At 49.8% G+C, this 19,674-nt stretch overlaps 1 protein-coding gene and 1 long non-coding RNA gene across 4 annotated transcripts; both read right to left on the bottom strand.

Moving 5' to 3' along the window:
• Nucleotides 1-107: 107 nt before the first annotated feature.
• LOC118970810 (uncharacterized) lies at nt 108-14,907 on the bottom strand. 2 transcript variants are annotated; one of them, XR_005058950.2, is made up of 3 exons: nt 14,365-14,907; nt 7,937-8,025; nt 108-6,419 (listed from the first exon to the last, which is right to left on the bottom strand). It is a non-coding gene; the product is annotated as an uncharacterized lncRNA (long non-coding RNA). The 2 variants fall into 2 exon arrangements; XR_005058949.2 differs by having other exon boundaries at nt 109-5,057.
• Nucleotides 14,908-17,381: 2,474 nt separating this feature from the next.
• On the bottom strand, nt 17,382-19,192 carry HES6 (hes family bHLH transcription factor 6). Of its 2 annotated transcripts, none has more exons than XM_037009521.2 (4): nt 18,994-19,178; nt 18,836-18,922; nt 18,655-18,736; nt 17,382-18,382 (listed from the first exon to the last, which is right to left on the bottom strand). In XM_037009521.2, the coding sequence occupies exons 1-4, from the start codon at nt 19,072-19,074 to the stop codon at nt 17,958-17,960; spliced, it is 675 nt and encodes a 224-aa protein (XP_036865416.2). In that variant the 5' UTR covers nt 19,075-19,178; the 3' UTR covers nt 17,382-17,957. The 2 variants fall into 2 exon arrangements, with proteins under 2 accessions (XP_036865416.2, XP_036865417.2); XM_037009522.2 differs by having other exon boundaries at nt 18,117-18,382; nt 18,695-18,736; nt 18,994-19,192.
• Nucleotides 19,193-19,674: the final 482 nt, after the last annotated feature.

The following is a 19,674-nucleotide window of genomic DNA, read 5'->3' as shown; positions in this document are numbered from 1 at the left end:
GGAAGAAGGTCCTCCTGCTCCAGAAGTGGCCACCACCTGCCCAGCCCCCTGGACTCAGGTCAAAGGTCACTTTCTGGACCCCCCTACTCAGGCACTTAGGTGAGCAGTATCAGTTTTATTGGTGCACATGTTGGACTTCCCACAAATGAGATTTGATCAAACATTTTTTGAAGTTTTTTACCCAGGAAAATAAATTTGCCAGGAAACTTTGATACTTTATTCTCTTAAGAAAGTGACAAATAGTTCACTGCTGTTCACTTTTTAAAAAAATTTTATTTTGGTTTCAATAATGTACAATTACATGAGCAACATTATGGTTACTAGACTCCCTCTATTATCAAGTCCCCACCACATATCCCATTACTGTCCATCAGTGTAGTAAGATGCTACAGAGTCACTACTTATGCGTGTGCCCCCCACTACATTATGTGTGCTAACCATAATGCCCCCTTTTCCCCCTTATCCCTCCCCTCCCACTCATCTTCCCCAGTCCCTTTCCCTTTGGTAACTGTTAGTCCACTCTTGGGTTCTGTGAGTCTGCTGCTGTTTTGTTCCTTCAGTTTTTTCTTTGCTGTTATACTCCACAGATGAGTGAAATCATTTGGTACTTGTCTTTCTCTGCCTGGCTTATATTTCACTGAGCAAAATACCTTCTAGCTCCATCCATGTTGTTGCAAATGGTAGGATGTGTTTTCTTCTTATGGCTAAATAATATTCCACTGTGTATATGTACCACCTCTTGTTTATCCATTCATCCAGTCATGGACACTTAGGTTGCTTCAATATCCTGGCTATCATAAATAGTGCTGCTATAAACATAGGGGTGCATGTGTCTTTTTGAATCTGGGATCTTGTTTCCTTTTGGTAAATTCCTAGGAGTGGAATTCCTGGGACAAATGTTATTTCTATTTTTAGTTTTTTGAGGAGCCTCCATATTGCTTTCCACAATGGTTGAACTAATTTACATTCCCACCAGCAGTGCAGGAGGGCTCCCCTTTCTCTGCATCCTCACCAACATTTGTTGTTGTTTGTCACTGCTATTCACTTTAAAAAAAAAATTTTTTTTACTACTTTATTCACACCAGGTTCATGATTTTCTGCTGTTTGTAATAACTAATTTATGTATATTTTTAGTAAATTTTATGGAAGTAAAATTATAGAAAAGTACACAAATCATCAAAAGTACAGCTTGATGGATTGTCACAAAGTGAACAGGCCAATTAACTAGGGCCCAAATCAAAAAATTGACCATTTCATGCATCCCAGAAGCCACTTGCGGTCACAACCCCCAAGGTTGCTAGGTAGACTCATTTTGCTGGGTTTGTACTTGACATAAATGGGACTCCCACGGTGTGTGCTCTAGCTCTGCCTCCTGTCACCCCACACGATGTTGGTGAAATCCCTCTGAGTTAAGAGCCATAGTTTGTCCCTTCTCATCACTGTGTAATGTTCCTCCGTCTGGGATGTACCACGGCCTGTTGATGCATTCTCAGCTTGATGGACAGCTGCACTGCGTCCAGTCCGCGCTGCTGCAAGCATTCCTGCACGTGCCTCTTGGTGAACGCTGGGACTCATTCCCACTGGGAGATGCCCAGGGATGGCATTACTGGGCCAGAGGGCACATTTATGTTCAGCTTAGTCAATACTTTCTTTAGCTGAGTTTTTTACTGTGGTAAATATACCCAATAGAAAGTTTATCATTTTAGCCATTTTTAAGCGTCCAATTCAGGGGCACTAAGTACATTCACAATGTTATACAGTCATCATTAGTACCTATTTCCAGAACGTTTTCACACCCCAAACAGAAACTCTGTTCCCATGAAGTACATTGTAACCAAATGAAGAAGTTGGTCTGTCCGCCTCCGCACTGTATTTGCCTCCTTTGCTGTCTTAACCTTTGGGCCAAAAGTTAAAAAAAAGGAAATGGGGTCCAGCTCAGCCCCGCAGCCCTGCATGCAGGCTTGTTGATCATCAAAAGGAATTTTGCTGACAGTTTGACATTTCTGCAAAAGCTCCTGCCCAGCGCGTGCCCCCTCCAGGAGACAGGCAAATAATGATGGCCTTGTGTCAGAATTTTAGGAACACTGCGACCGGACCTGGGTTGGCAAGAGTCAGCTAACCAAGGACAGAGTTTCTCAGCTCTCCTTGGACACTCACTGGCGCCCAGATGCCTGCGGCCTTGAGTCACTCGCTCACCTGCCTCCCTCCTGCCCTCTGCTTTTCCTAACGTAAAACAATCTTGCAAACAACCCTGAGTTACGATGGGGCCTCAGGACATGGGTCCTCCACCTTCTAGGTCTGCAGGCTTTCCAAGGAGTCGCTTTCCTTGCCTCAGTGCCTTGTCTCTCAACTTACTGGCATGGTGCATGGTGAGTAGCATGACTTTGGACTTGGTATCAATATCCCCTATCTTTCCCTTCCCCTACCCCTGGTAAGTCCTAGTCTGTCTCTGTGAATCTGCCCATTCTAAGTAACTCATATAGGTGGAATCACACATATTTTTTGCATTTACCTTATATAACCTAGCAAAATGTTTTCAAGATCTTTCCAGGTGTAGAATTTCATGCCTTTTCTTGGCTAAATAAGATTCCACTGTTTAGACCCCCCCCCATTTTGTTTAAACATTCATCTGTCGATGGACATGAGTTGCTCCCACCTTTTGGAGGCTGACAACAGTGCTATGAACATTGCTATTTCAATGATCTGTTTGAGTCCTGTTTTCAGCTCTTTTGGGTATATTAGACCCAGGTGGAATTGCTGGGCCTTACAGTTATTCTATGCGTAGTTTTTTAAAGAATTGTCATACTCTTTTCCACAGTGACTATACTATTTTACATTCTCATAGCAATTGATTTCTGTATTTTTGCTACAAGTTTTTATGTATACCTCCTTGTTAATATCTTTCATATTATGTTAATCAATATAAATTATCCTGTTATAATTAAATCATATTAATATTTTCAAATGTATCTAAAATTTTGTAAACAAATATGGTATCTACAAAGCCAGGTGGTACAATATTCAGGAAAAGAAAAAAAGTATAAGCAGAAATGGATCAAGTTAGAAGGGACAACTACAAGTTTGCCTAGAGAAACAGTATTCCAACCACTGAAAGTGAGGGCCCTTAACATTGACATTATTAGAACAGAATTATCATCAAATTCAGTTGAAGATTCTTCTTCAGAAAATGAAGAGAAATATGGGAAATTTCAGGAACTAGTGAATATTAGTGTGAGCAAAAGTCAGCAGATGCCACTTGACATGTATTTTAATAATTCTCCATTGCAGCTGCTACTTTGTGATAAAATAAAAATGATTTTTTAAAATCACAAAACCAAGATGTAGATTTTAGGACTCTGCTTCATGTGATGACCGAAGATTTTTCTAAGGACTATTTATTTTCCTTAAGGTTCTAATGGCATACGAATTCACTATGGCCCATTTCTTTCAAAAAATTATCTTTATTTTTCACACATACTTTCTACAGTAATACACAGATTCAAATTTTTGAAATTCAGAAAAAGGTCTCAAAGATTAGAAAAATCCAACAAATGAAAATTTGCTGTTTCATTGTAATGGTCTCTAACATGGATCTGTTAAAAATAGTCCTACTGACAATTTAGTAGATGATACTTTGTGGGAGACAAAATTGGAGAGAAGAAAATGGCAGAATACTTTGAGTGATTTTTAGATGTCACTTTTCGAACAAAAAATAACTTACATCCTAGGAAATCATAAATTATTGATGTGTCTTCTCTAATAATTAAATTCAAAACGAATGTATAATGCTCCATGCAAACTATATTAGGTCTGAAACACTACCAAGAATAAAGGAAGCAAATCCGTTTCCTCACTTTGTGATTGCATGCCAGCTGTGGTCCACTGTGAATAAGTGTGTCAGACCAGGCAACCTGCTTGCATTCAGAATAATGTTGTAACAATAAAACAAGTTGTATTGACTTCATTGAAATGAAAGAAAAAATTTTCTATATTTAGTTTATGAAATTAGAGGTTGGAAAAGATACTGACATAAAAATGCTTGTCATCGGGGATTTAAAAACTGGAGCAAATATGGCAGGTTATATATGAATATATAAGCCATTATTTTCCCAAAATATGATTATGCCAAATTTGTGCCTTCTTAGCTCATAATCTTAATATGCAAAAATGCTACTTCTGTGAAATCAAATTTGATTTAACTTTTTCAGCATTGTACAAAAATATATACACTTTTTTTGGTGAGTAAAAAGATGAATGAGAAGATAAGATATTCTTACATCTGTTTGAAAACCTACATTAAAAACACAATGTAAGGGGATCAAGATTAAATACAATCAAGGTAGTTCACAAAGACATACATACTGAAATATATACCAAATGAAAAATGCATTATGCTGACACCTAAAACATCTTGCTGTAAGTAGATCATATAGTTGTTTGCAATCTATCTGTGTGGGATGATATTCTAAATTAAGTGTAAGTGTTAATGAGGCTATATAATAAAAAAATGACTATACATAAAGCTGCTTGCTTAATAGAAGGCTTGCCCATTTGCTTATGACAAATGAAAGTAATTATGAAAGTATGTTTGAATGTAAAATTTTAACAAAAGATATTATACTGCCTGAATTTTAAAATAAAGGAATAAAAATTGGAAGCAAATCACTGCATGATAGTGTCAATTATTTTGAGAAAAGTGCATATCAAATAGAAACTGATGCCCAAACATTACAGATGCCCTAATTTCACCTTTGAAATGAATATATAAACAATTAAAGTGTCTTTGGATTTTGAAGTTTTAACTGGAGAAAAGTTATTTTCTGTGCATACATCTGATTCACAGAAAGTAACCATTTATTTGATTCTTAAATACTCTGATTTAAGTCCTGTAGGAGTTCATTGGAAAGCTTCAGGCAGCGTGCAGTAGCAGTAATTTACAATGAAGTTAACACCAAGTCCATCTTGTAAAACTGATTCACAAATTTGCTTAGTGCAGTCCTATCCGGTTTGGAAGTGGCCTGGAGAAGGCTGTTAGCACTACCAGCCCCAGGGGCACCCTGTAAGACATTTCGGTAAGCTGCAGTTAATCAAAAATTATTTAAGATCATCACTTGGGGAAAAGAAATCAACATGGCAGTTCTCTCCATTGAAACCCGGAGAAGTAGATGACTTTGAAAATATTGATGAGTTTGTTTCCATTAAGCCCAGGAGAGTAAAGTTATAAACTGGATTTTGTATAAATAAAATATCTAAACTTAAAATATCTTGAGTTTTAATATACCTACTTTTTAATTTTTCAATAGTTTTTCACCTACTTTAACGTTCTGGGAAAAAAACCATTAGATACTGTTTTCCTTTTGCTGCAGTATCAACAGGCAGGGCACAGAGTGGCTGCTTCTGAGCGGGAGTGGGGACTGATTGGGGAGGAGAATGGGGACATTTTCTGGGGGATGGGAATGCTCAGCATTTCAATAAGGGTTTGTGAGTTACAAAAGTGCATTTGTCAAGACTTAGTAAATGTTCACTTGCAAGCAGGGCATTTCACTTTAAGTTTTACATCAAAAGAAAAAAACTGAATCATGAACTCTAGTTATGTTGTGCATGCTGAAGTATGTAGGGGAAAGCATACTTAAGTCTACAGTTTACTCTGAATGTATCGAAACTAAAATGGATTAATGGATGGAGGCTGGTTGCCTAGATGTGATAAAGTCTAGTAAAATGTGAGTGGAGCCATTAGAGGTGGGAATACAGATGTCAATGTAAAATGCATTCAACTTGTTGTGTTTGTAAATCTGACGAAGTGTTGGGGAAAAGAGAGAATAACTCTAGCACTCTACACTTTGCTTCAAATGCTGGTCCATGGGGAGCCCCCTCTGCCCTGAGTCTCTCCAGGGGCACGAGGGGGCGGATGTGGATATAGTACCCTGAGGCAGATGTGGGCAAACCTCGAGGGGGATGCATCGAGCCTTGAAGAAGGGGCAGAAAGCAGAATTGGCGGTGGGCGAGGGGAGACACGGAGTACACTCCCAAACTGGCTGGGGCCCGGGCACCTCCCCTCATTTTCCTGCCTTTCTGTCAGGCACAGGCAGGCCAAGGCTGACAGAATTGCCCACAAAGCAATCTCGAGCCCTTTCAAATTCGGTTTCTTACACAGACTACAAACGAAGAGTATCCTGCAGAGCCAGCTTGAGTGGGCACTGCCCACTGCAGCGCTTGTGGCTGCAGACCCTCCCCAATGCTGAGGGCCACGGCCCCTCTGGTGCAGCTTCAGGCCTCAGGGGAACCTGCCCGCCGTGGGACATGCTTCAGGACAGGCTCCGGCCTGCCCAGCTCCTCCCGTGTTCTCCTGTTCTGGGAGCATCACGAGGCCTTCCGCTGGGACTTAGGTTCAACTGTGGTCCAAGCCTCGCCTGTGTGGCCTGTGTGGATACATGCAAGGGTGCCTGGGTCCCTGCACTTCCTGCTCCAACTTTCCTCCCTGTTGCTCCAGCCCAGGACTGCACCATCTGCACCTCTGGAAGTATGAACATACTGGGGGCCCACAGGCTCAGAGGAAAATACAAGTAACTTGTAAGCTTAAGAGAAGATGTTCTGATAGCCAAGATATGGAAGCAACCTAAGTGTCCATTAGTAGATGAATGGATAAAGAAGATGTGGTACATATACACAATGGAATGCTATTCAGCCATAAGAAAGAAACAAATCCTACCATTTGCAACCACATGGATGGAGCTGGAGGGTATTCTGCTCAGTGAAATAAGCCAGGCGGACAAAGACAAGTGCCAAATGATTTCCCTCATTTGTGGAGTGTAACAATGAAGCAAAACTGAAGGAACAAAATAGCAGCAGACTCAGACTCCAAGGGACTGACTCCCACACTGCCAGCCCCTCCTGGTTTTCCCTGTTCCCCCATGGGTGGTGGATGACTTCACTTCAGGCAGGAGAAAATCCCCAGGAAATTCTCAGGTCAAAATCGGGGGCTTGGTGACCTCTGGGGTCTGTAAGGCAAGTCCTCCTCTGCTCATCAGCCTCCTACCTCCGTCTGTCAAGGTCACAGTGTGCTGCAGGGCTCAGATGCCACCTCCTCTAGGAAGTCTACAGGGGCCTGCCTGTGTGTGCGTGTGTCGGGGGTCACCTCACCTTCTTCTTACCCCAGCACTATTCACTGCTGTACTCTCCGGCCTTTGTTCCTTCGACATTCATGGGCAGGAGGTCGGCCTCCTCTGAAATTCCGTTCTCCTTAAGGCAGAGGCCCTGTTCCCCCAGGAGGCAGTGAAATTTCCTCCTGGGACCTCTCTTGGCTGCAGGGTTCCCAGGCTGCCCATAGGCATTTGTTCTCAGCTTCTGTCAGAAGGGTATGCATCCCCCAACCTCTGCCCCCTGCCCTGCTGGTGCCACGGAGCCTGGCTGCACTAGAGCACACAGGGACAGGCAAGCCTCTGAAGTCCAGGGATGCAGGACCTTGGTACAGACTGAGTCTAAAGGCAAAGCCTGAGGACAAAGGCCAAGAGCTCAGTGCCCAGAGGACCTGCAGGGGCTTCTGGGTGGAACCAGCCGGCAGCCAGCCACCCCTGAGGGTCCTGGGGCCTGTGAGGAACTCTCGCCGGAGCAGTGGAGAGAAGTGGGGCCTGGGCTCATGGCCTCCCCTGTAGCTGGGGCATATTCAAGCACAGCCCACGTACCAGTTCGTATGGGAAATTTGCTTGTCCCAGCATCCCCAGCTGAGCCGTGGTCCTCTACTGAAGTCTGAAGTCCCCCTAAAGACCCTTCCCTTGCCCCACCCCTCAGCTATGCTGACTGGGTGGCCCCTTTTTAACTACCAGCATCATGGCCAGCAGGCGCTGTCCTGGTGTAGAGGGAGAAAAAGGGACAGGAGCATCCTGCCCTTCCACCCAGCCCACCTCCCCATGTGGGCCAACGACCCCCCAGGACTCACCTTAGCAAATGCTGTGCGTGCCTCCTCACTGCCCCCAGCAAGATGGAGCTGGCAGCCGCACGTGCCCTGGGGAGGGAGGAACTCAGACGCTGCAGCGGAGGGACAGAGAGGGAGTCACTGGCCCTGCAGAGGCTGTACTGTCCCCCGACACCCACAGCCAGATCTGGGGGCAGGCAGGCTTGGCAGGGCTCCTCTTTGGGAGGGAGGCTGAGCAGAGGGAAGCTGGAGAAAGAGAAGGAAAGGCCAGAGCAGAGGCCGGAGGCCGAGAGGGCCCACGGAGGTGGGTGTGGAAGATGAAAGGAAAGGTGGGGAGAGGAACGTGAGGAAAGAAGGATGGAAGGAGGCCTGAGAGAGGCAGAAGAAGAGAGAGGGAGGCAGACAGAGGAAGAGAGCACGACAGCAGCACCAGGCCCAGGTGACTTCAAGGGGACGCTTTCAGGACTTAAGGGCTGTGCCAGGCGGATGCTATCTGAATTGTTCCCAAACACAGACATCCAAACCTGCAGCGCACACAAGAAAACTATAGATTTCTTACGCAAAATTCCTTAAGAATGTTGGTGCCAAAATCCTACAACACATGCTGGAAAAGGCAAAACTATGGAGACAGTGACAAGAACAGAAGTTGCCAGGCGTGAGGAGAGGGAGGGGTGACCAGGCGGGGCACAGGGCACTGTTACAGCAGTGAGCAGGCTCTGATTGCTACTGTGTTGGTGGCGACAGGTCACAGAACATGTGTTCAAACCCACAGAAGGTACAACACCCAGAGTGAACTGTCAGGTAAACCGTGGGCCCCGGGGGATGATAATGTGTCCATGCAGGTCCATCGGTCGTTACAAATGTCCCATCTGGCATGAGGTCAACAACGCGGAGGCTGTGCATGTTGGGGACAGGGGGATACAGTGAATCTCTGTACCTTCTGCTCAATTTTGCTGTGAAACTAAAACTTCATTAAAATGTAGTCTAATAAAAACAACTTAAATGATCGGAAAAAAGATGGTGGCTTGAGAAGTGTGGCTGAAATCTCCTCCCAAAAACCACATATATTTTGAAAATACAGCAAATATAACTATTCCTAAAGGAGTGACCAGATGTAAGAGTGCACCAGCCAGTCTACGTCGGGGAGAAGTAAACATCTCATGGAAAAGTGTGAAGTAAAAAGGCCGCGTCCTGCTGGGACCCGAGCACTCACCCAACCCCAGCTCACCGGCGGGAGGAAGCGAATCGGAGCAGGGAGGGAGCGGAAGCCCAGGACTGCCAAATACCCAGCCCTAGGAATCTACTCTGGGAGCACAGACCCACACTGCATGGTGCTCAGGAGATTAGAGGGGCTGAAAACCAAAGTCAGAGACTAAGACTGCGAACGGGTTCCCGCAACCTGCTGCTCTGGGACAAAAGAAAGGCGGGCTCTTTGAAAGACTTGTCAACAGTCAGAGAACTGCTAAAGGCGCAAGGGTTCAGGAGAAGGAACAAGTGGCCAAAACTGTCCTGGCACCCTCAGCCCAGCAGGCTGAGAACATCAGGTGCTCCATCCCCCTGGCTGGCAACACAGCCCCAAGGTCCCTCACCGCGATAAGCAGACTCCCACTCCTTCCTCCCCACCAGCACCTGTGCGCAAACCTGCTGTCCCCACCACTGCTGCAGACCAGCTGGAGGGCAGCCCCGCCTACAGCAACTACACAGCTTAACACACAGGCATCTCCCTGCACGCGGCCAACTGGCTCTGAGAGTGGAGACAGGCATGGCGACTGGGAAACATGAAAGGGATTGGCCCTCTTGGCAAACCCCTGTGCTGCTAGCCTGCAACACTGCCCTCACCCGAGGCCATCTGGAGGGCTGCCCCGCCCACGGCAGTTTAGGGGATTAACCCAGAGGCTGCTCCCTGCACGCGGTTAACCTGCACAGACAGCGGAGACAGGCACGGCGGCCGGGAAGCATGAAAGGGCTTTGTCCTCATGGCAGACACCTGCGTCGCTTGCCTGCGACCATTCCCATCCCTCCAGGACTATGAAAAGGCAGAAGAACATGGTTCGATCCAAAATCCCTCAAACACCAGAAAGAGGGCTCGGTGAGACTGAAATCACCAATCTTCGTGAAAAAGAATTCAAAATAAAAGTCATAAGCATGCTAATGGAGCTACAGAAAAATATTCAAGAGCTAAGGGTCAAATTCACATAAGGAGGGAGACAGATACCTTAAAAAATACAATAACTGAAATGAAACAAACAATGAAGGGATTTAAAAGCAGATTAGATGGGGTAGAGGAGACAGTAAATGGAATAGAAATTAGAAAGCAGGAATACAAAGAAAGGGGTTGCCATCCAAAATATATAAAGAGAGCTCACATGTCTCAACAAACAAAAAGCAAATAACCCAATTACAAAATGGGCAGAGTAGCTGAACAGACACTTTTCCAAAGAAGAAATTCAGATGGCCAACAGGCACATGAAAAGATGTTCCACATCACTAATTATCAGAGAAATACAAATTAAAACACAATGAGATATCACCTCACACCAGTTAGGATGGCCACCATCCAAAAGACAAACAACAACAAATGCTGGCAAGGATGTGGAGAAAGGGGAACCCTCCTACACTGCTGGTGGGAATGTAAATTAGTTCAACCATTGTGGAAAGCAGTATGAAGGTTCCTCAAAAAACTATAAATAGAAATACCATTTGACCCAGGAATTCTACTCCTAGGAATTTACCCTAAGAAAACAGAATCCCAGAATGAAAAAGACATATGCACCCCTATGTTTATCGCTGCACTATTTACAATAGCCAAGAAATGGAAGCAACCTAAGGGTCCATCAGTAGATGAATGGATAAAGAAGCTGTGGTACATATACACAATGGAGTATTATTCAGGCATAAGAAGAAAACAAATCCTACCATTTGCAACAACATGGATGGAGCTGGAGGGTATTATGCTCAGTGAAATAAGCCAGGTGGAGAAAAACAAGCACCAAATGATTTCACTCATCTGTGGAGCATAAGAACAAAGCAAAAACTGAAGGAACAAAGCAGCAGCAGAATCACAGAACCCAAGAATGGACTAACAGTTACCAAAGGGAAAGGGGTTGGGGAGGATACGTGGGGAGGGAGGGATAAGGGGATTAAGGGGCATTATGATTAGCACACATAATATAGGGGGGCACGGGGAAGGCAGTATAGCACAGAGAAGACAAGTAGTGACTCTATAGCATCTTACTATGCTGATGGACAGTGACTATAATGGGGCATGTGGGGGGGACTTGATAATAGAGGGAATGTAGTAAGCACAATGTTACTCATGTGAAACCTGAGCATAAGACTGTATATCAGTGATACCTTACTAAAAAAAAAATCCTACATAAAATTATATACAAATCAAATGCAGCTACACCCTGACCCTGCCATGACCATTTGGGGTTCATTACAGAAATAGCAGAATGTCTTATTACTGGTGAATCCAGTCACAAAACACCTCATATCGACAGGTCAAAGGACAAAAATAAGAAAACATGGGATTATCTCAAAAGATGTTAAAAGGCACCTTCAAAATTCAGTATCTTTTCCTTTTTGTAAAATAAAAGTTTTAATAGTAGTAAATGAGTGAAATAGGAATGCCTGCTATTAATGAGTGTGGAAAGGTGCAACCCTCATCCACTGAAGTTGGAAGGGTAAAGAAAGAATTTTCAGGGCAGCAATCTGACAAGATTTACAAACTTTTCAATGACATACCATTTGCTCAGCCATGTTAATTCTGGAAAACGTGGCATATTGCAAAGTCCACGGGATGTTCACTGCATATTGATCTCAGCAAAGCCTTAGAAAACATTTCTACCTCCTAAGTGGGGGACACACTGTTGGTCTAAAGTACATGAGGACGGTCTGCATGTACTGACCTAGTGTGCCAGGTGGGCCCCAGGTGGGAGGGGCTTTTCCCCCTTGTCACTGTGTCCCCAGTGCCTAGGACAGTGCTTGGCATGTAGCAAGTATACAGTCTATATTGCTGGATAAATGATTTTACCGTTGGGTTAAAAAAAAATTGCAGAATGGTCATGTACAAAATGGTCCCATTTGCATTAAGACACATTAATTCTAGATCTACATACTTGCAAATACACGGAATGAATGAAAAAGAATACCAGAGAAATTGTGACCCATGGATCTCCTGGAGAGAGGGACAGAGGGATGGAGTAAAATGAGAGCGGAACCTCTTAGACTTTTCACTGCAGGCCTTCTTTAAAGCTTGACTTTTCCTGGAAGAGTGTATTGCTTTTCTAATAAAAATCTAGTTTAAGAAAAGGTTACTTAGTCTATCTGGGCCTCAGTTTCCTCATCTGTGAATAATCCCTATCTCAGAAGGTTATTGTGACATTTAAGGAACAGATAAGATCACATGCACAGCACACTTTACATACGGTCCCCTGGGACCCGGTGTCAGTGAATGTATGCTACTGCAGTTACTACTGAAACACAGAACAGACAGAAAGGCCAGGGACCCAGCTGCACAGGACCCTGTACAGGCCTGCCCAGTCCTGCCTCCAAGCCTTCTCACTTGCTGTTCCGTCTATCTGGAATGTGCTCCCCCAGGTTGGCTGCTTGCTTCTTCGTGCACATCACCAGTTCTCTGCTCAAATCAAACCCAGCAGACAGGTCATGTGTACTCGCCTTACTGAAACCTGCACCCTGCTTCCTCACCATCACTCCCTGTCCCCTTGGCATGATGTATTTTTTTCTTCTTGTCACATGAACACCACCTGCCATATAAATATATTACATATAAATTACAGTATAAGCATGAGAAGAAAGTTTGTCTCCAGTAACTAGAATAATGCCTGACAAAGGGTAGGCACCCAATAAATATTGTGGAATGAACAGATAAACATTGCCTGAGATATGCCATCAGGGAACCGAAAAAGAAAAAGCTTGGTAACTACATAAAACCAGGGTAACCAGGAAAGGCTTCCAACAGAAGGTCACCTGGGAGCCAAACCTGAAGGCAGGTGGGGCAGAGCAGTGGGCCAGCAGCCCAGCAAGACGGACACCTGGCGAGGGGCTGGGAACAGGAGAGGGGCTTGGAGGCCAAGTTGTGGAGTCAGGCTGACCCACGGCAGTCAGAGGCCTACCAAATGTTGCTCGTCTGCAGTGTGGGGCTTTTGAAGGACTCAAGTTCAGGAGGCAATACTAGATGGAAGGTTTTCTTGCTGTCCACCGCCATTCCCCAGGTGACAGAAGAACCTGAACTGAGAATGTGGCAGCAGGGCCAGGGACGTTCACTCATTCAACCTAGTAACAAGATAGAACTGCCAGTTCCCAGATGCTGCCTGGTGGGGCTGAAGGGCAGGAGGCGCCTCCCTGACTCTGAGGACCCCTCCGTGAGTGGTGCAGGACGGCCACGCTGCTCCCGGGGATCCAGGACACGAAAGGAGGTTCCAGTTTTGCAGGAAAGCTAAGCTCAGGCTTGAACTTGCTGAGTTTGAAGAACTCATGGGGTATCTGAGAGGCAACAACCAGGGATGAACTTGACTAGAGCTCCAGAGGGGACTGGGCGGCAAGTCAGTGACACAGTCAGCGAAGCCATGGAGATCGCACCGATTGTAAGAAGAGCCAAGGAAAGACAGGTGGGACACAACAGTCCTCACAGGGTGGGCCGCGCAGAGCCCTGTCTAGAATCTGAGGAGGGGCTGAAGGGGATGCCAGAAAACTGGACAGACGACAGTGTTTTTAAGAAGCATGAGGTTAGTGGCCGTATCAAATGCAGCAACATTTCGGTCAGATGAAAACTGAAGAGTCTACTTGGCAATGAAGGCATCAGGCAGCCAGTGTCTGAATCCTGCACTTTGGGAAATGGTGGGAAACATGGGCTATGCTGACATTGTGTGATCAGCAAGCAGGTGAGGAAATAAAGAAAATGAGAATGGCGACTGTTTTCAAGAAACCTGACTGTGAAGGAAATACTAGGACAGCTAGGAGACCTCCACAAGGTCTAAACAAGTTTCCTGGGAGAGAGCAGGCGGGATGGAAGGCTGGGGCTACCTCACTTGAGATGACAGGATCCATGGTACAGTGACTGACTTAGATGTCTGAGGGTACACACGGGACTTCCCGAGGCCGAGGTGGGGCAGGGTCTGCAGGGGAGAGGACAGAACGCCCTATGCAATCCACTGACAGTGGCTGGAGAGCATGGCAACAAGCGGGGACAGATGGGTGTGGCCATGCACCATCCTCAAGGGAGGGATTTTTTTTACATGAGGATGTAAAAGCAAAGAGCCTCGGAGCTCCCACGAGGGGCTGGAAGGCCTCTGGGTCACGGGGTTAAAACCTCATCCATCTAAATCCAATACGCTCTGGGATCCCCCGGCTACGCTCCAGTAAGCAATGCCTTTGCTACCTGCGTGCAGTTCGCCGTGGCCCGTGCCTCTCTGTGGGCTCTTGCTCACCTTAAGAGAATGCAAGTCCCGCGACCGCAGGGCTCTGCTCCGTCTCGTCTCGGTGTCCCCGGCCCTTAACAGTGCTCAACGCATTTGCAGAGACGCTGAGCAAAGCAGAGGCTTGGTCTCCGGCACGGGCGGTAAGGCTTGCGCTCCGTCCTCGCAAAACCTGCTTCCACTCCACAGCCTACAGCCCGTTCCTTGGACACCAGAGACTGCAGGCTGTACTTTCGCACCATTTGGGGGCTTTTCATACTCTACGGTGGCCGGCCAGCGGCCCTGGGCTGGGGACGGCGCAGGCGGCGGGCTGCGAAGGGCCCCAGCTGGGGCGGCGGCGCCATCACCTCCTGTTCCGGTCGGGGGATGCTGGCGACACCGCAGCCCGCCGCACAGCCGCCGCAGCCACCGCGCGGGCTCCGGGTCACCGTCGGGAGCCAGGCTCGGAGCGCCGGGCGGCGGTGGGCGTGGGCGTGGCCTCCGGGCGGGGAAGGCCTCTGGTGGTCGCGGTCCCGACCTGGCCCGCCACGGCCTCGACCTGGCCCGCCACGGCCTCGGGGATCATAAAATCGGAAGGCGGGAACTACATCTCCCGGGAGCCCCGCGGCGGCGCGGTGCGGCATGGGCGGAGCCAAGGCCCTGAACCCCGCCCCCCGGCGCGCCTCCCGGAAGTCTGCGAACGGTTACGGAGCCGCGCGAACCCCTCCGGCGCCTCCTAACGCTGGAGAGCACGGGGCGCGGGCTCCGGGGCGCCGCTCACTGGTTCACACGTTCTCCGGCCTCTCCACCACCGGCTCCGGGCTGCCCGGGAACGGCTCACCGGCGGCGCGAGCTAGCGCGGAGCCGCAAGAGCCAGGGCCCAGAGGCGGCAGCCAGGCACTCCGCGGGGCCTGCTGCCCAGGCTAGGCTGAGATGGGGGTGCCCGGACCCAGTCGGTGGAAAGAAGACCAGCGGAGATAAGGATCTAGAGTAGAGATCATGGGCTTGATGAAGTGGGAGTGGGGTGACAAGAAAAGAAAGAAATCGAGAGTGACCTCTAGGTTTTCTGCCTAATCGTTGGGGTGCCATGTAGTGACTGGGGCAGTGGCAGTGCGTTTCGGGATGAGGATCGGTTGCACTCTGGCAGTGGCTTGTGATGCCCATCAGACGTCTAAGTGGAGACACTGAGGAGACAGGAGGTAGAGGGGGCCAAACAGGATGGAGATGGGCTTCGGTTCAAGGACACACGGATGAAACAGACCGGATGGGCCGAGTGCGGTTACTGGGCGCCGGGACAGGGAAGGGCTGCGCCCACATTCTGGGGTTGGCAGGAGAGGAGCACCTGGCAGAGGAGACCGAGGGTGGCTGGTGAGGTAGGCGAGCTGAAGCTCCTGAAGCAGAGAGGAGAATTTCGGGGCGGGGGCAGTGATAACCCGCCGGTAAAGAGTGCCGCACTGAAGGTTGAGTAAATTGAAACTTAGAGATGTGGAAACACAGAGGTCCCTCGAGGCCTTGACGAAGGGAGGGTACAGTTTCTCCACTGGAGAGGACTGAAGCCAAGGGAGAGGTGTGGGTGTGGAGACCGAGTGTAAAAGGTGCCTTAAGCACTTGCTTTTGAGCAGAGAAAGGAGGCAGAGGCTAACCGTACTGCAGGTCCAGGGAGGTTTTATCCCCCCTTCTGCCAGACGGAGATACTACAGCTTGTAGTCGATGAGAATGGTCCAGAGGGAGGAGAGATCAATGATGTGGTGCGGGGAGCAGAGCCACTGAGAAACTGGGCAGGACAGAATCCAATGCCTGATGGAAGGCTGGCACCAACTCCATCAGGATGGCAGGCAGAATGCAGAGGCCTGGGTGGGTGCAGCTGGCAGAATAACAGCCCCCAAAGATGTCCACATCCTCATTCCCAAAACCCACGAGTATGTTACCTGATATGGCAAAAGAGAATTTGCAAATCTGGTAAAGGATTAAGGGCCTTGAGACGGAGATTATTTTGGATTATCCACCTGGGCTCAACGTAATCCCAAGGGTCTTTAAAAGTAGAGGGAGACAGAAGAGGGGTCAGAAGGTGATGCTACTGGAAGAAAAGGCAATAAGATGCAAGGTGCCTGACTTTGCAGCTGGAGGAATGGGGCCACCAGCCAAGGAATGTGGGTGTCCTCAGAGAAGGAAAGGAAGGAAATTGATTCAGCTTCAAGCCTCCAGAAAGGAATGCAGCCCTGCCCTGGTTTAGCTTCACGAATCCTGCATCAGACTTCTCACCTACAGAGCTAGAAGAGAATAAATTTGTTTTCAACCACCAAGTTTGTGGCAATTTATGGCAGCTGCAGAAAACTGATAAAGTGGGCCAGGAATTTGAAGTGGGAAGCAGGCAAAATCATGAAGCAAGGCTATCAAATGCCATGTCTTTGAGTGATGTCTTTGAGGTAGCCTAGGAGATTTCTGACCTGGGCCCAGTTTGACCTCATATCAAGCTGCTTGGAACCATGATGCTTTCACTTCAAGCCATGAACTGGGTGGCTTTCTATGTCCCTGAAGTCCCTGGCTCTAGGGGAAGCTCTCTCTTCAGTCAAGAAAAGTGACAACCTAACACAGCAGGCTAACATCTGCATCATGCCCATGGATCTTAAGACGGGTCTTCGAAAGAAACTTCCAAACCACATGGCCAGCAATTAGGCATTAGTTTTCTTCCTGGAAGCTCACGAACCAGAGAATGTTCTGTTTTCCTACTGCTTAGTTATTCTGGAGACAAATCTCACGTCAGTGGTATCCATCTCCAAGATGCACACAATCCCCAGGGACAGCAGGCCAGGACCAAGGACCTGCAGGGGAAACCCATCTGGGACCGCCTGGCAATAGGGAGGTGGACACACTGTCCACTGTGAGACATGGCACTGGGCATCCTGTCTCCACTGTCACTCTACTCACTTTGCTGACAAAAGATGAGAGGTTTTAAAAACATTCCCCAGCATTAGATATACAGAAAAAACATGCTTCGTTTAGTATTTACACATTTGACACATTAATGACACTGCGTTAATTCAGTCATATTTCAGAAGGGTAACTAACTCCAAAATCCTTTAATAGAATTGGAACATTTGATGGCAACCTAATACACAAACTCAAGTGTGCTAAATACAAGAAGTTCAGAGAGCCCTTCTCTCTAGCAGCTGTGGCCAATGCTACAGAATGCACCTGCCTTCCCCGTATCCTGCCTGTGGTGGCAAGTTTGAGCCTCTGCTCAGGCCAGGTCTGCCAGGGCCAGGGGTCTCCCCTGCCTGGACCCCAGCCCAGCCCCGAGGAGAGACCCCCCACCACTCTGGTCACCTCTGCCTGCAGGCCCACAGTGCCTGAGGAGGCTGAGACAGGTGAACCCTGGAAAGCCCTAGGAGCTCTGTGAGATTCTCCCTCCCTCCACCCATCTGGGGCACTGCAGAATCCATAAAAGTTAATGCCTTCAGAAACAGGCTAGGGGCCTCATTGGGCTGCTCATCCAGTACTGCCCTGAAAGCCATCTAGGAGACATCAGGACCCTGCCCCACCATATCTGGGCCCCAGGGAGGAGGGAATAGAGCGTGGGAAGGCTGATGGCCACTCTCTCCCGGCAGGCCCCCAGCTGGCGTAGGTCACCAAGGCCTCCAGACGCTTTGGGCTATACGAGCAGCTGTCAGGCCGCCTGGGGCCACTGGCACCAAGCCCAGTCCCTCAGCAGGCATGCGGTTCAGTTCAGCCTCGGGGGCCTCCTCTAAGTCAGAGCAGGGGTCATCCCCAGGCCCCTGAGGACTGGGCAGCGGGGAGCCCAGGGCCCCTCCAGTGAGCCAGCAGCTATGCTTAGGGGCTCCTGGCTGCCCGGCCAGGGCGTCCCCTAGCAAATCTCGGAAGCTGCTCCCCTCCCGCAGGGGCATAGACTCCAGCAGGTGGTTCAGGAGCTCAGCGGAGACGGTGGCATCGATGGCCTGGCACGTGGACACGAACGTATGCACTTCATGCATGCACTGGATGTAGCCCGCGGCGAAGCGCTCGCTCGCTTCCGCCTGCAGTTGCTCACGTTCTGCGCCCAGGGTTGGAAGGAGAAAGCCGCGTCCGGCCTGGTGAGCGACGACGGCTGCGGCGGCCATTCGCCCGGCCCGCGAGGACGGGGCTCACCCAGGAGACGTGAGAACGTGCCCTCCTCCTCCGAGAGCCCTCGCCGCCGATGCCCAGAGGCGCCAGGCGGGGAGATCCTCGGTCTGGGGCGGGGCCGAGCTGGCAGAACGCGCCCCGCGCCCGGGTGGCAGACACCCACGGCCCGCGCCCCCTCCCGCGCGCCCCGCCGCCACTCACCGCGCGCCCGACCCCGCAGCGCGCCCTGCACGCGCCGCACCGTCAGCTCCAGCACCTCGGCGTTCTCCAGCTTGGCCCGCACCTGCGCCGGCGGGAGCGCCGGGTGGGGAGGGGCGGTGAGGACCGGCCGCGACGCCGCCCGCCGGCAGCCGGCAGCCCCCGGCCCTCCCAGCCGCCTCACCTCCGCACCCGCCAGTAACAGCCGCAGCTCCTGCAGGCTGTCGTTGATCCGCGCGCGCCGCTTCTTCTCCACCAGGGGCTTCCGGGCCTGTGGGAAGCGGCGTCTGAGCCCCGCCGCTGCGCAGCCCCCGGCCTCCCGCCCGCGGCCCCGACCCGCACCTTGCGGTTCCCCCTCCTCTCCCAGCCGTCCTTGTCCTCCCGGCCCGCGCGGTCCCGGCCGGGCGCCAGGGGTGAAGTCATGGTTCGCACCGTCCGGTGCGCGGCGAGCGCGATGAGCGCCCGGGCCCCGAGCAGCTCCAGCCGAAACGCCGACGCCTAAGCTCCCAGAGATCTTCCGTCAGCGGCGGCCCCGCCCCTTTTATAGCATTTATTTGCATCTCAATGCGTCGATTGGTCGCGCGGATTTAGAGCCGGCGGCCGAAAGGCGCGCCTCAGCCAATGGCAGCAGTTCTCTTTGTCGGGCCCCGCCGCCGGGGTCGCAGGCAGCTGGCAGGGCGTGGCTGACGGCCGGGGCCCCCCGCCAGGCCCCTGCTAGACCGCGGCCGGGTGCAAGCGCGGGGGCGTTGGCCCGGGGAGCCGTGTCCCGCTTTGCGCCTGCCTCCTCTCTACCTGAGCAAGTCCCCAGGTGCGCTGTGCGCGCGAGCCGAGTCCCTGCCTCTATCCGTGCATTCACGCGCTCGCTCTTGGTGCCTCCCACCTGGAGAGGGGCGCTCCTGCGAGCCATCCGGGCGCTAGGTCCTGGGGCAGAGCCACGGTCAAGGCCGCAGTCTCCGAACCTGGAGGGGTCTACAGATCAGGGCTGGGGTGGCTGCGGAGCCCTGGGGAGGTGGGGGCTCATGG

This window comes from Manis javanica, chromosome 12, assembly GCF_040802235.1.
Source record: "Manis javanica isolate MJ-LG chromosome 12, MJ_LKY, whole genome shotgun sequence".
Classification (NCBI taxonomy): Eukaryota; Metazoa; Chordata; class Mammalia; order Pholidota; family Manidae; genus Manis; species Manis javanica.
Note: the sequence above shows the minus strand (reverse complement) of the source record. Positions and strands in the feature narration are given on the sequence as shown.

What these genes read in the sequence shown, in the direction of transcription:
- HES6 (XM_037009521.2), bottom strand. Translation starts at nt 19,074, where the DNA reads ATGACTTCACCCCTGGCGCCCGGCCGGGACCGCGCGGGCCGGGAGGAC. An exon ending in AGAGGAGGGGGAACCGCAAG is followed by an intron (nt 18,923 to 18,993) that starts GTGCGGGTCGGG and finishes CGCTTCCCACAG; the next exon opens with GCCCGGAAGCCCCTGGTGGA. An exon ending in GCTGCGGGGTCGGGCGCGCG is followed by an intron (nt 18,383 to 18,654) that starts GTGAGTGGCGGC and finishes CCCTGGGCGCAG; the next exon opens with AACGTGAGCAACTGCAGGCG.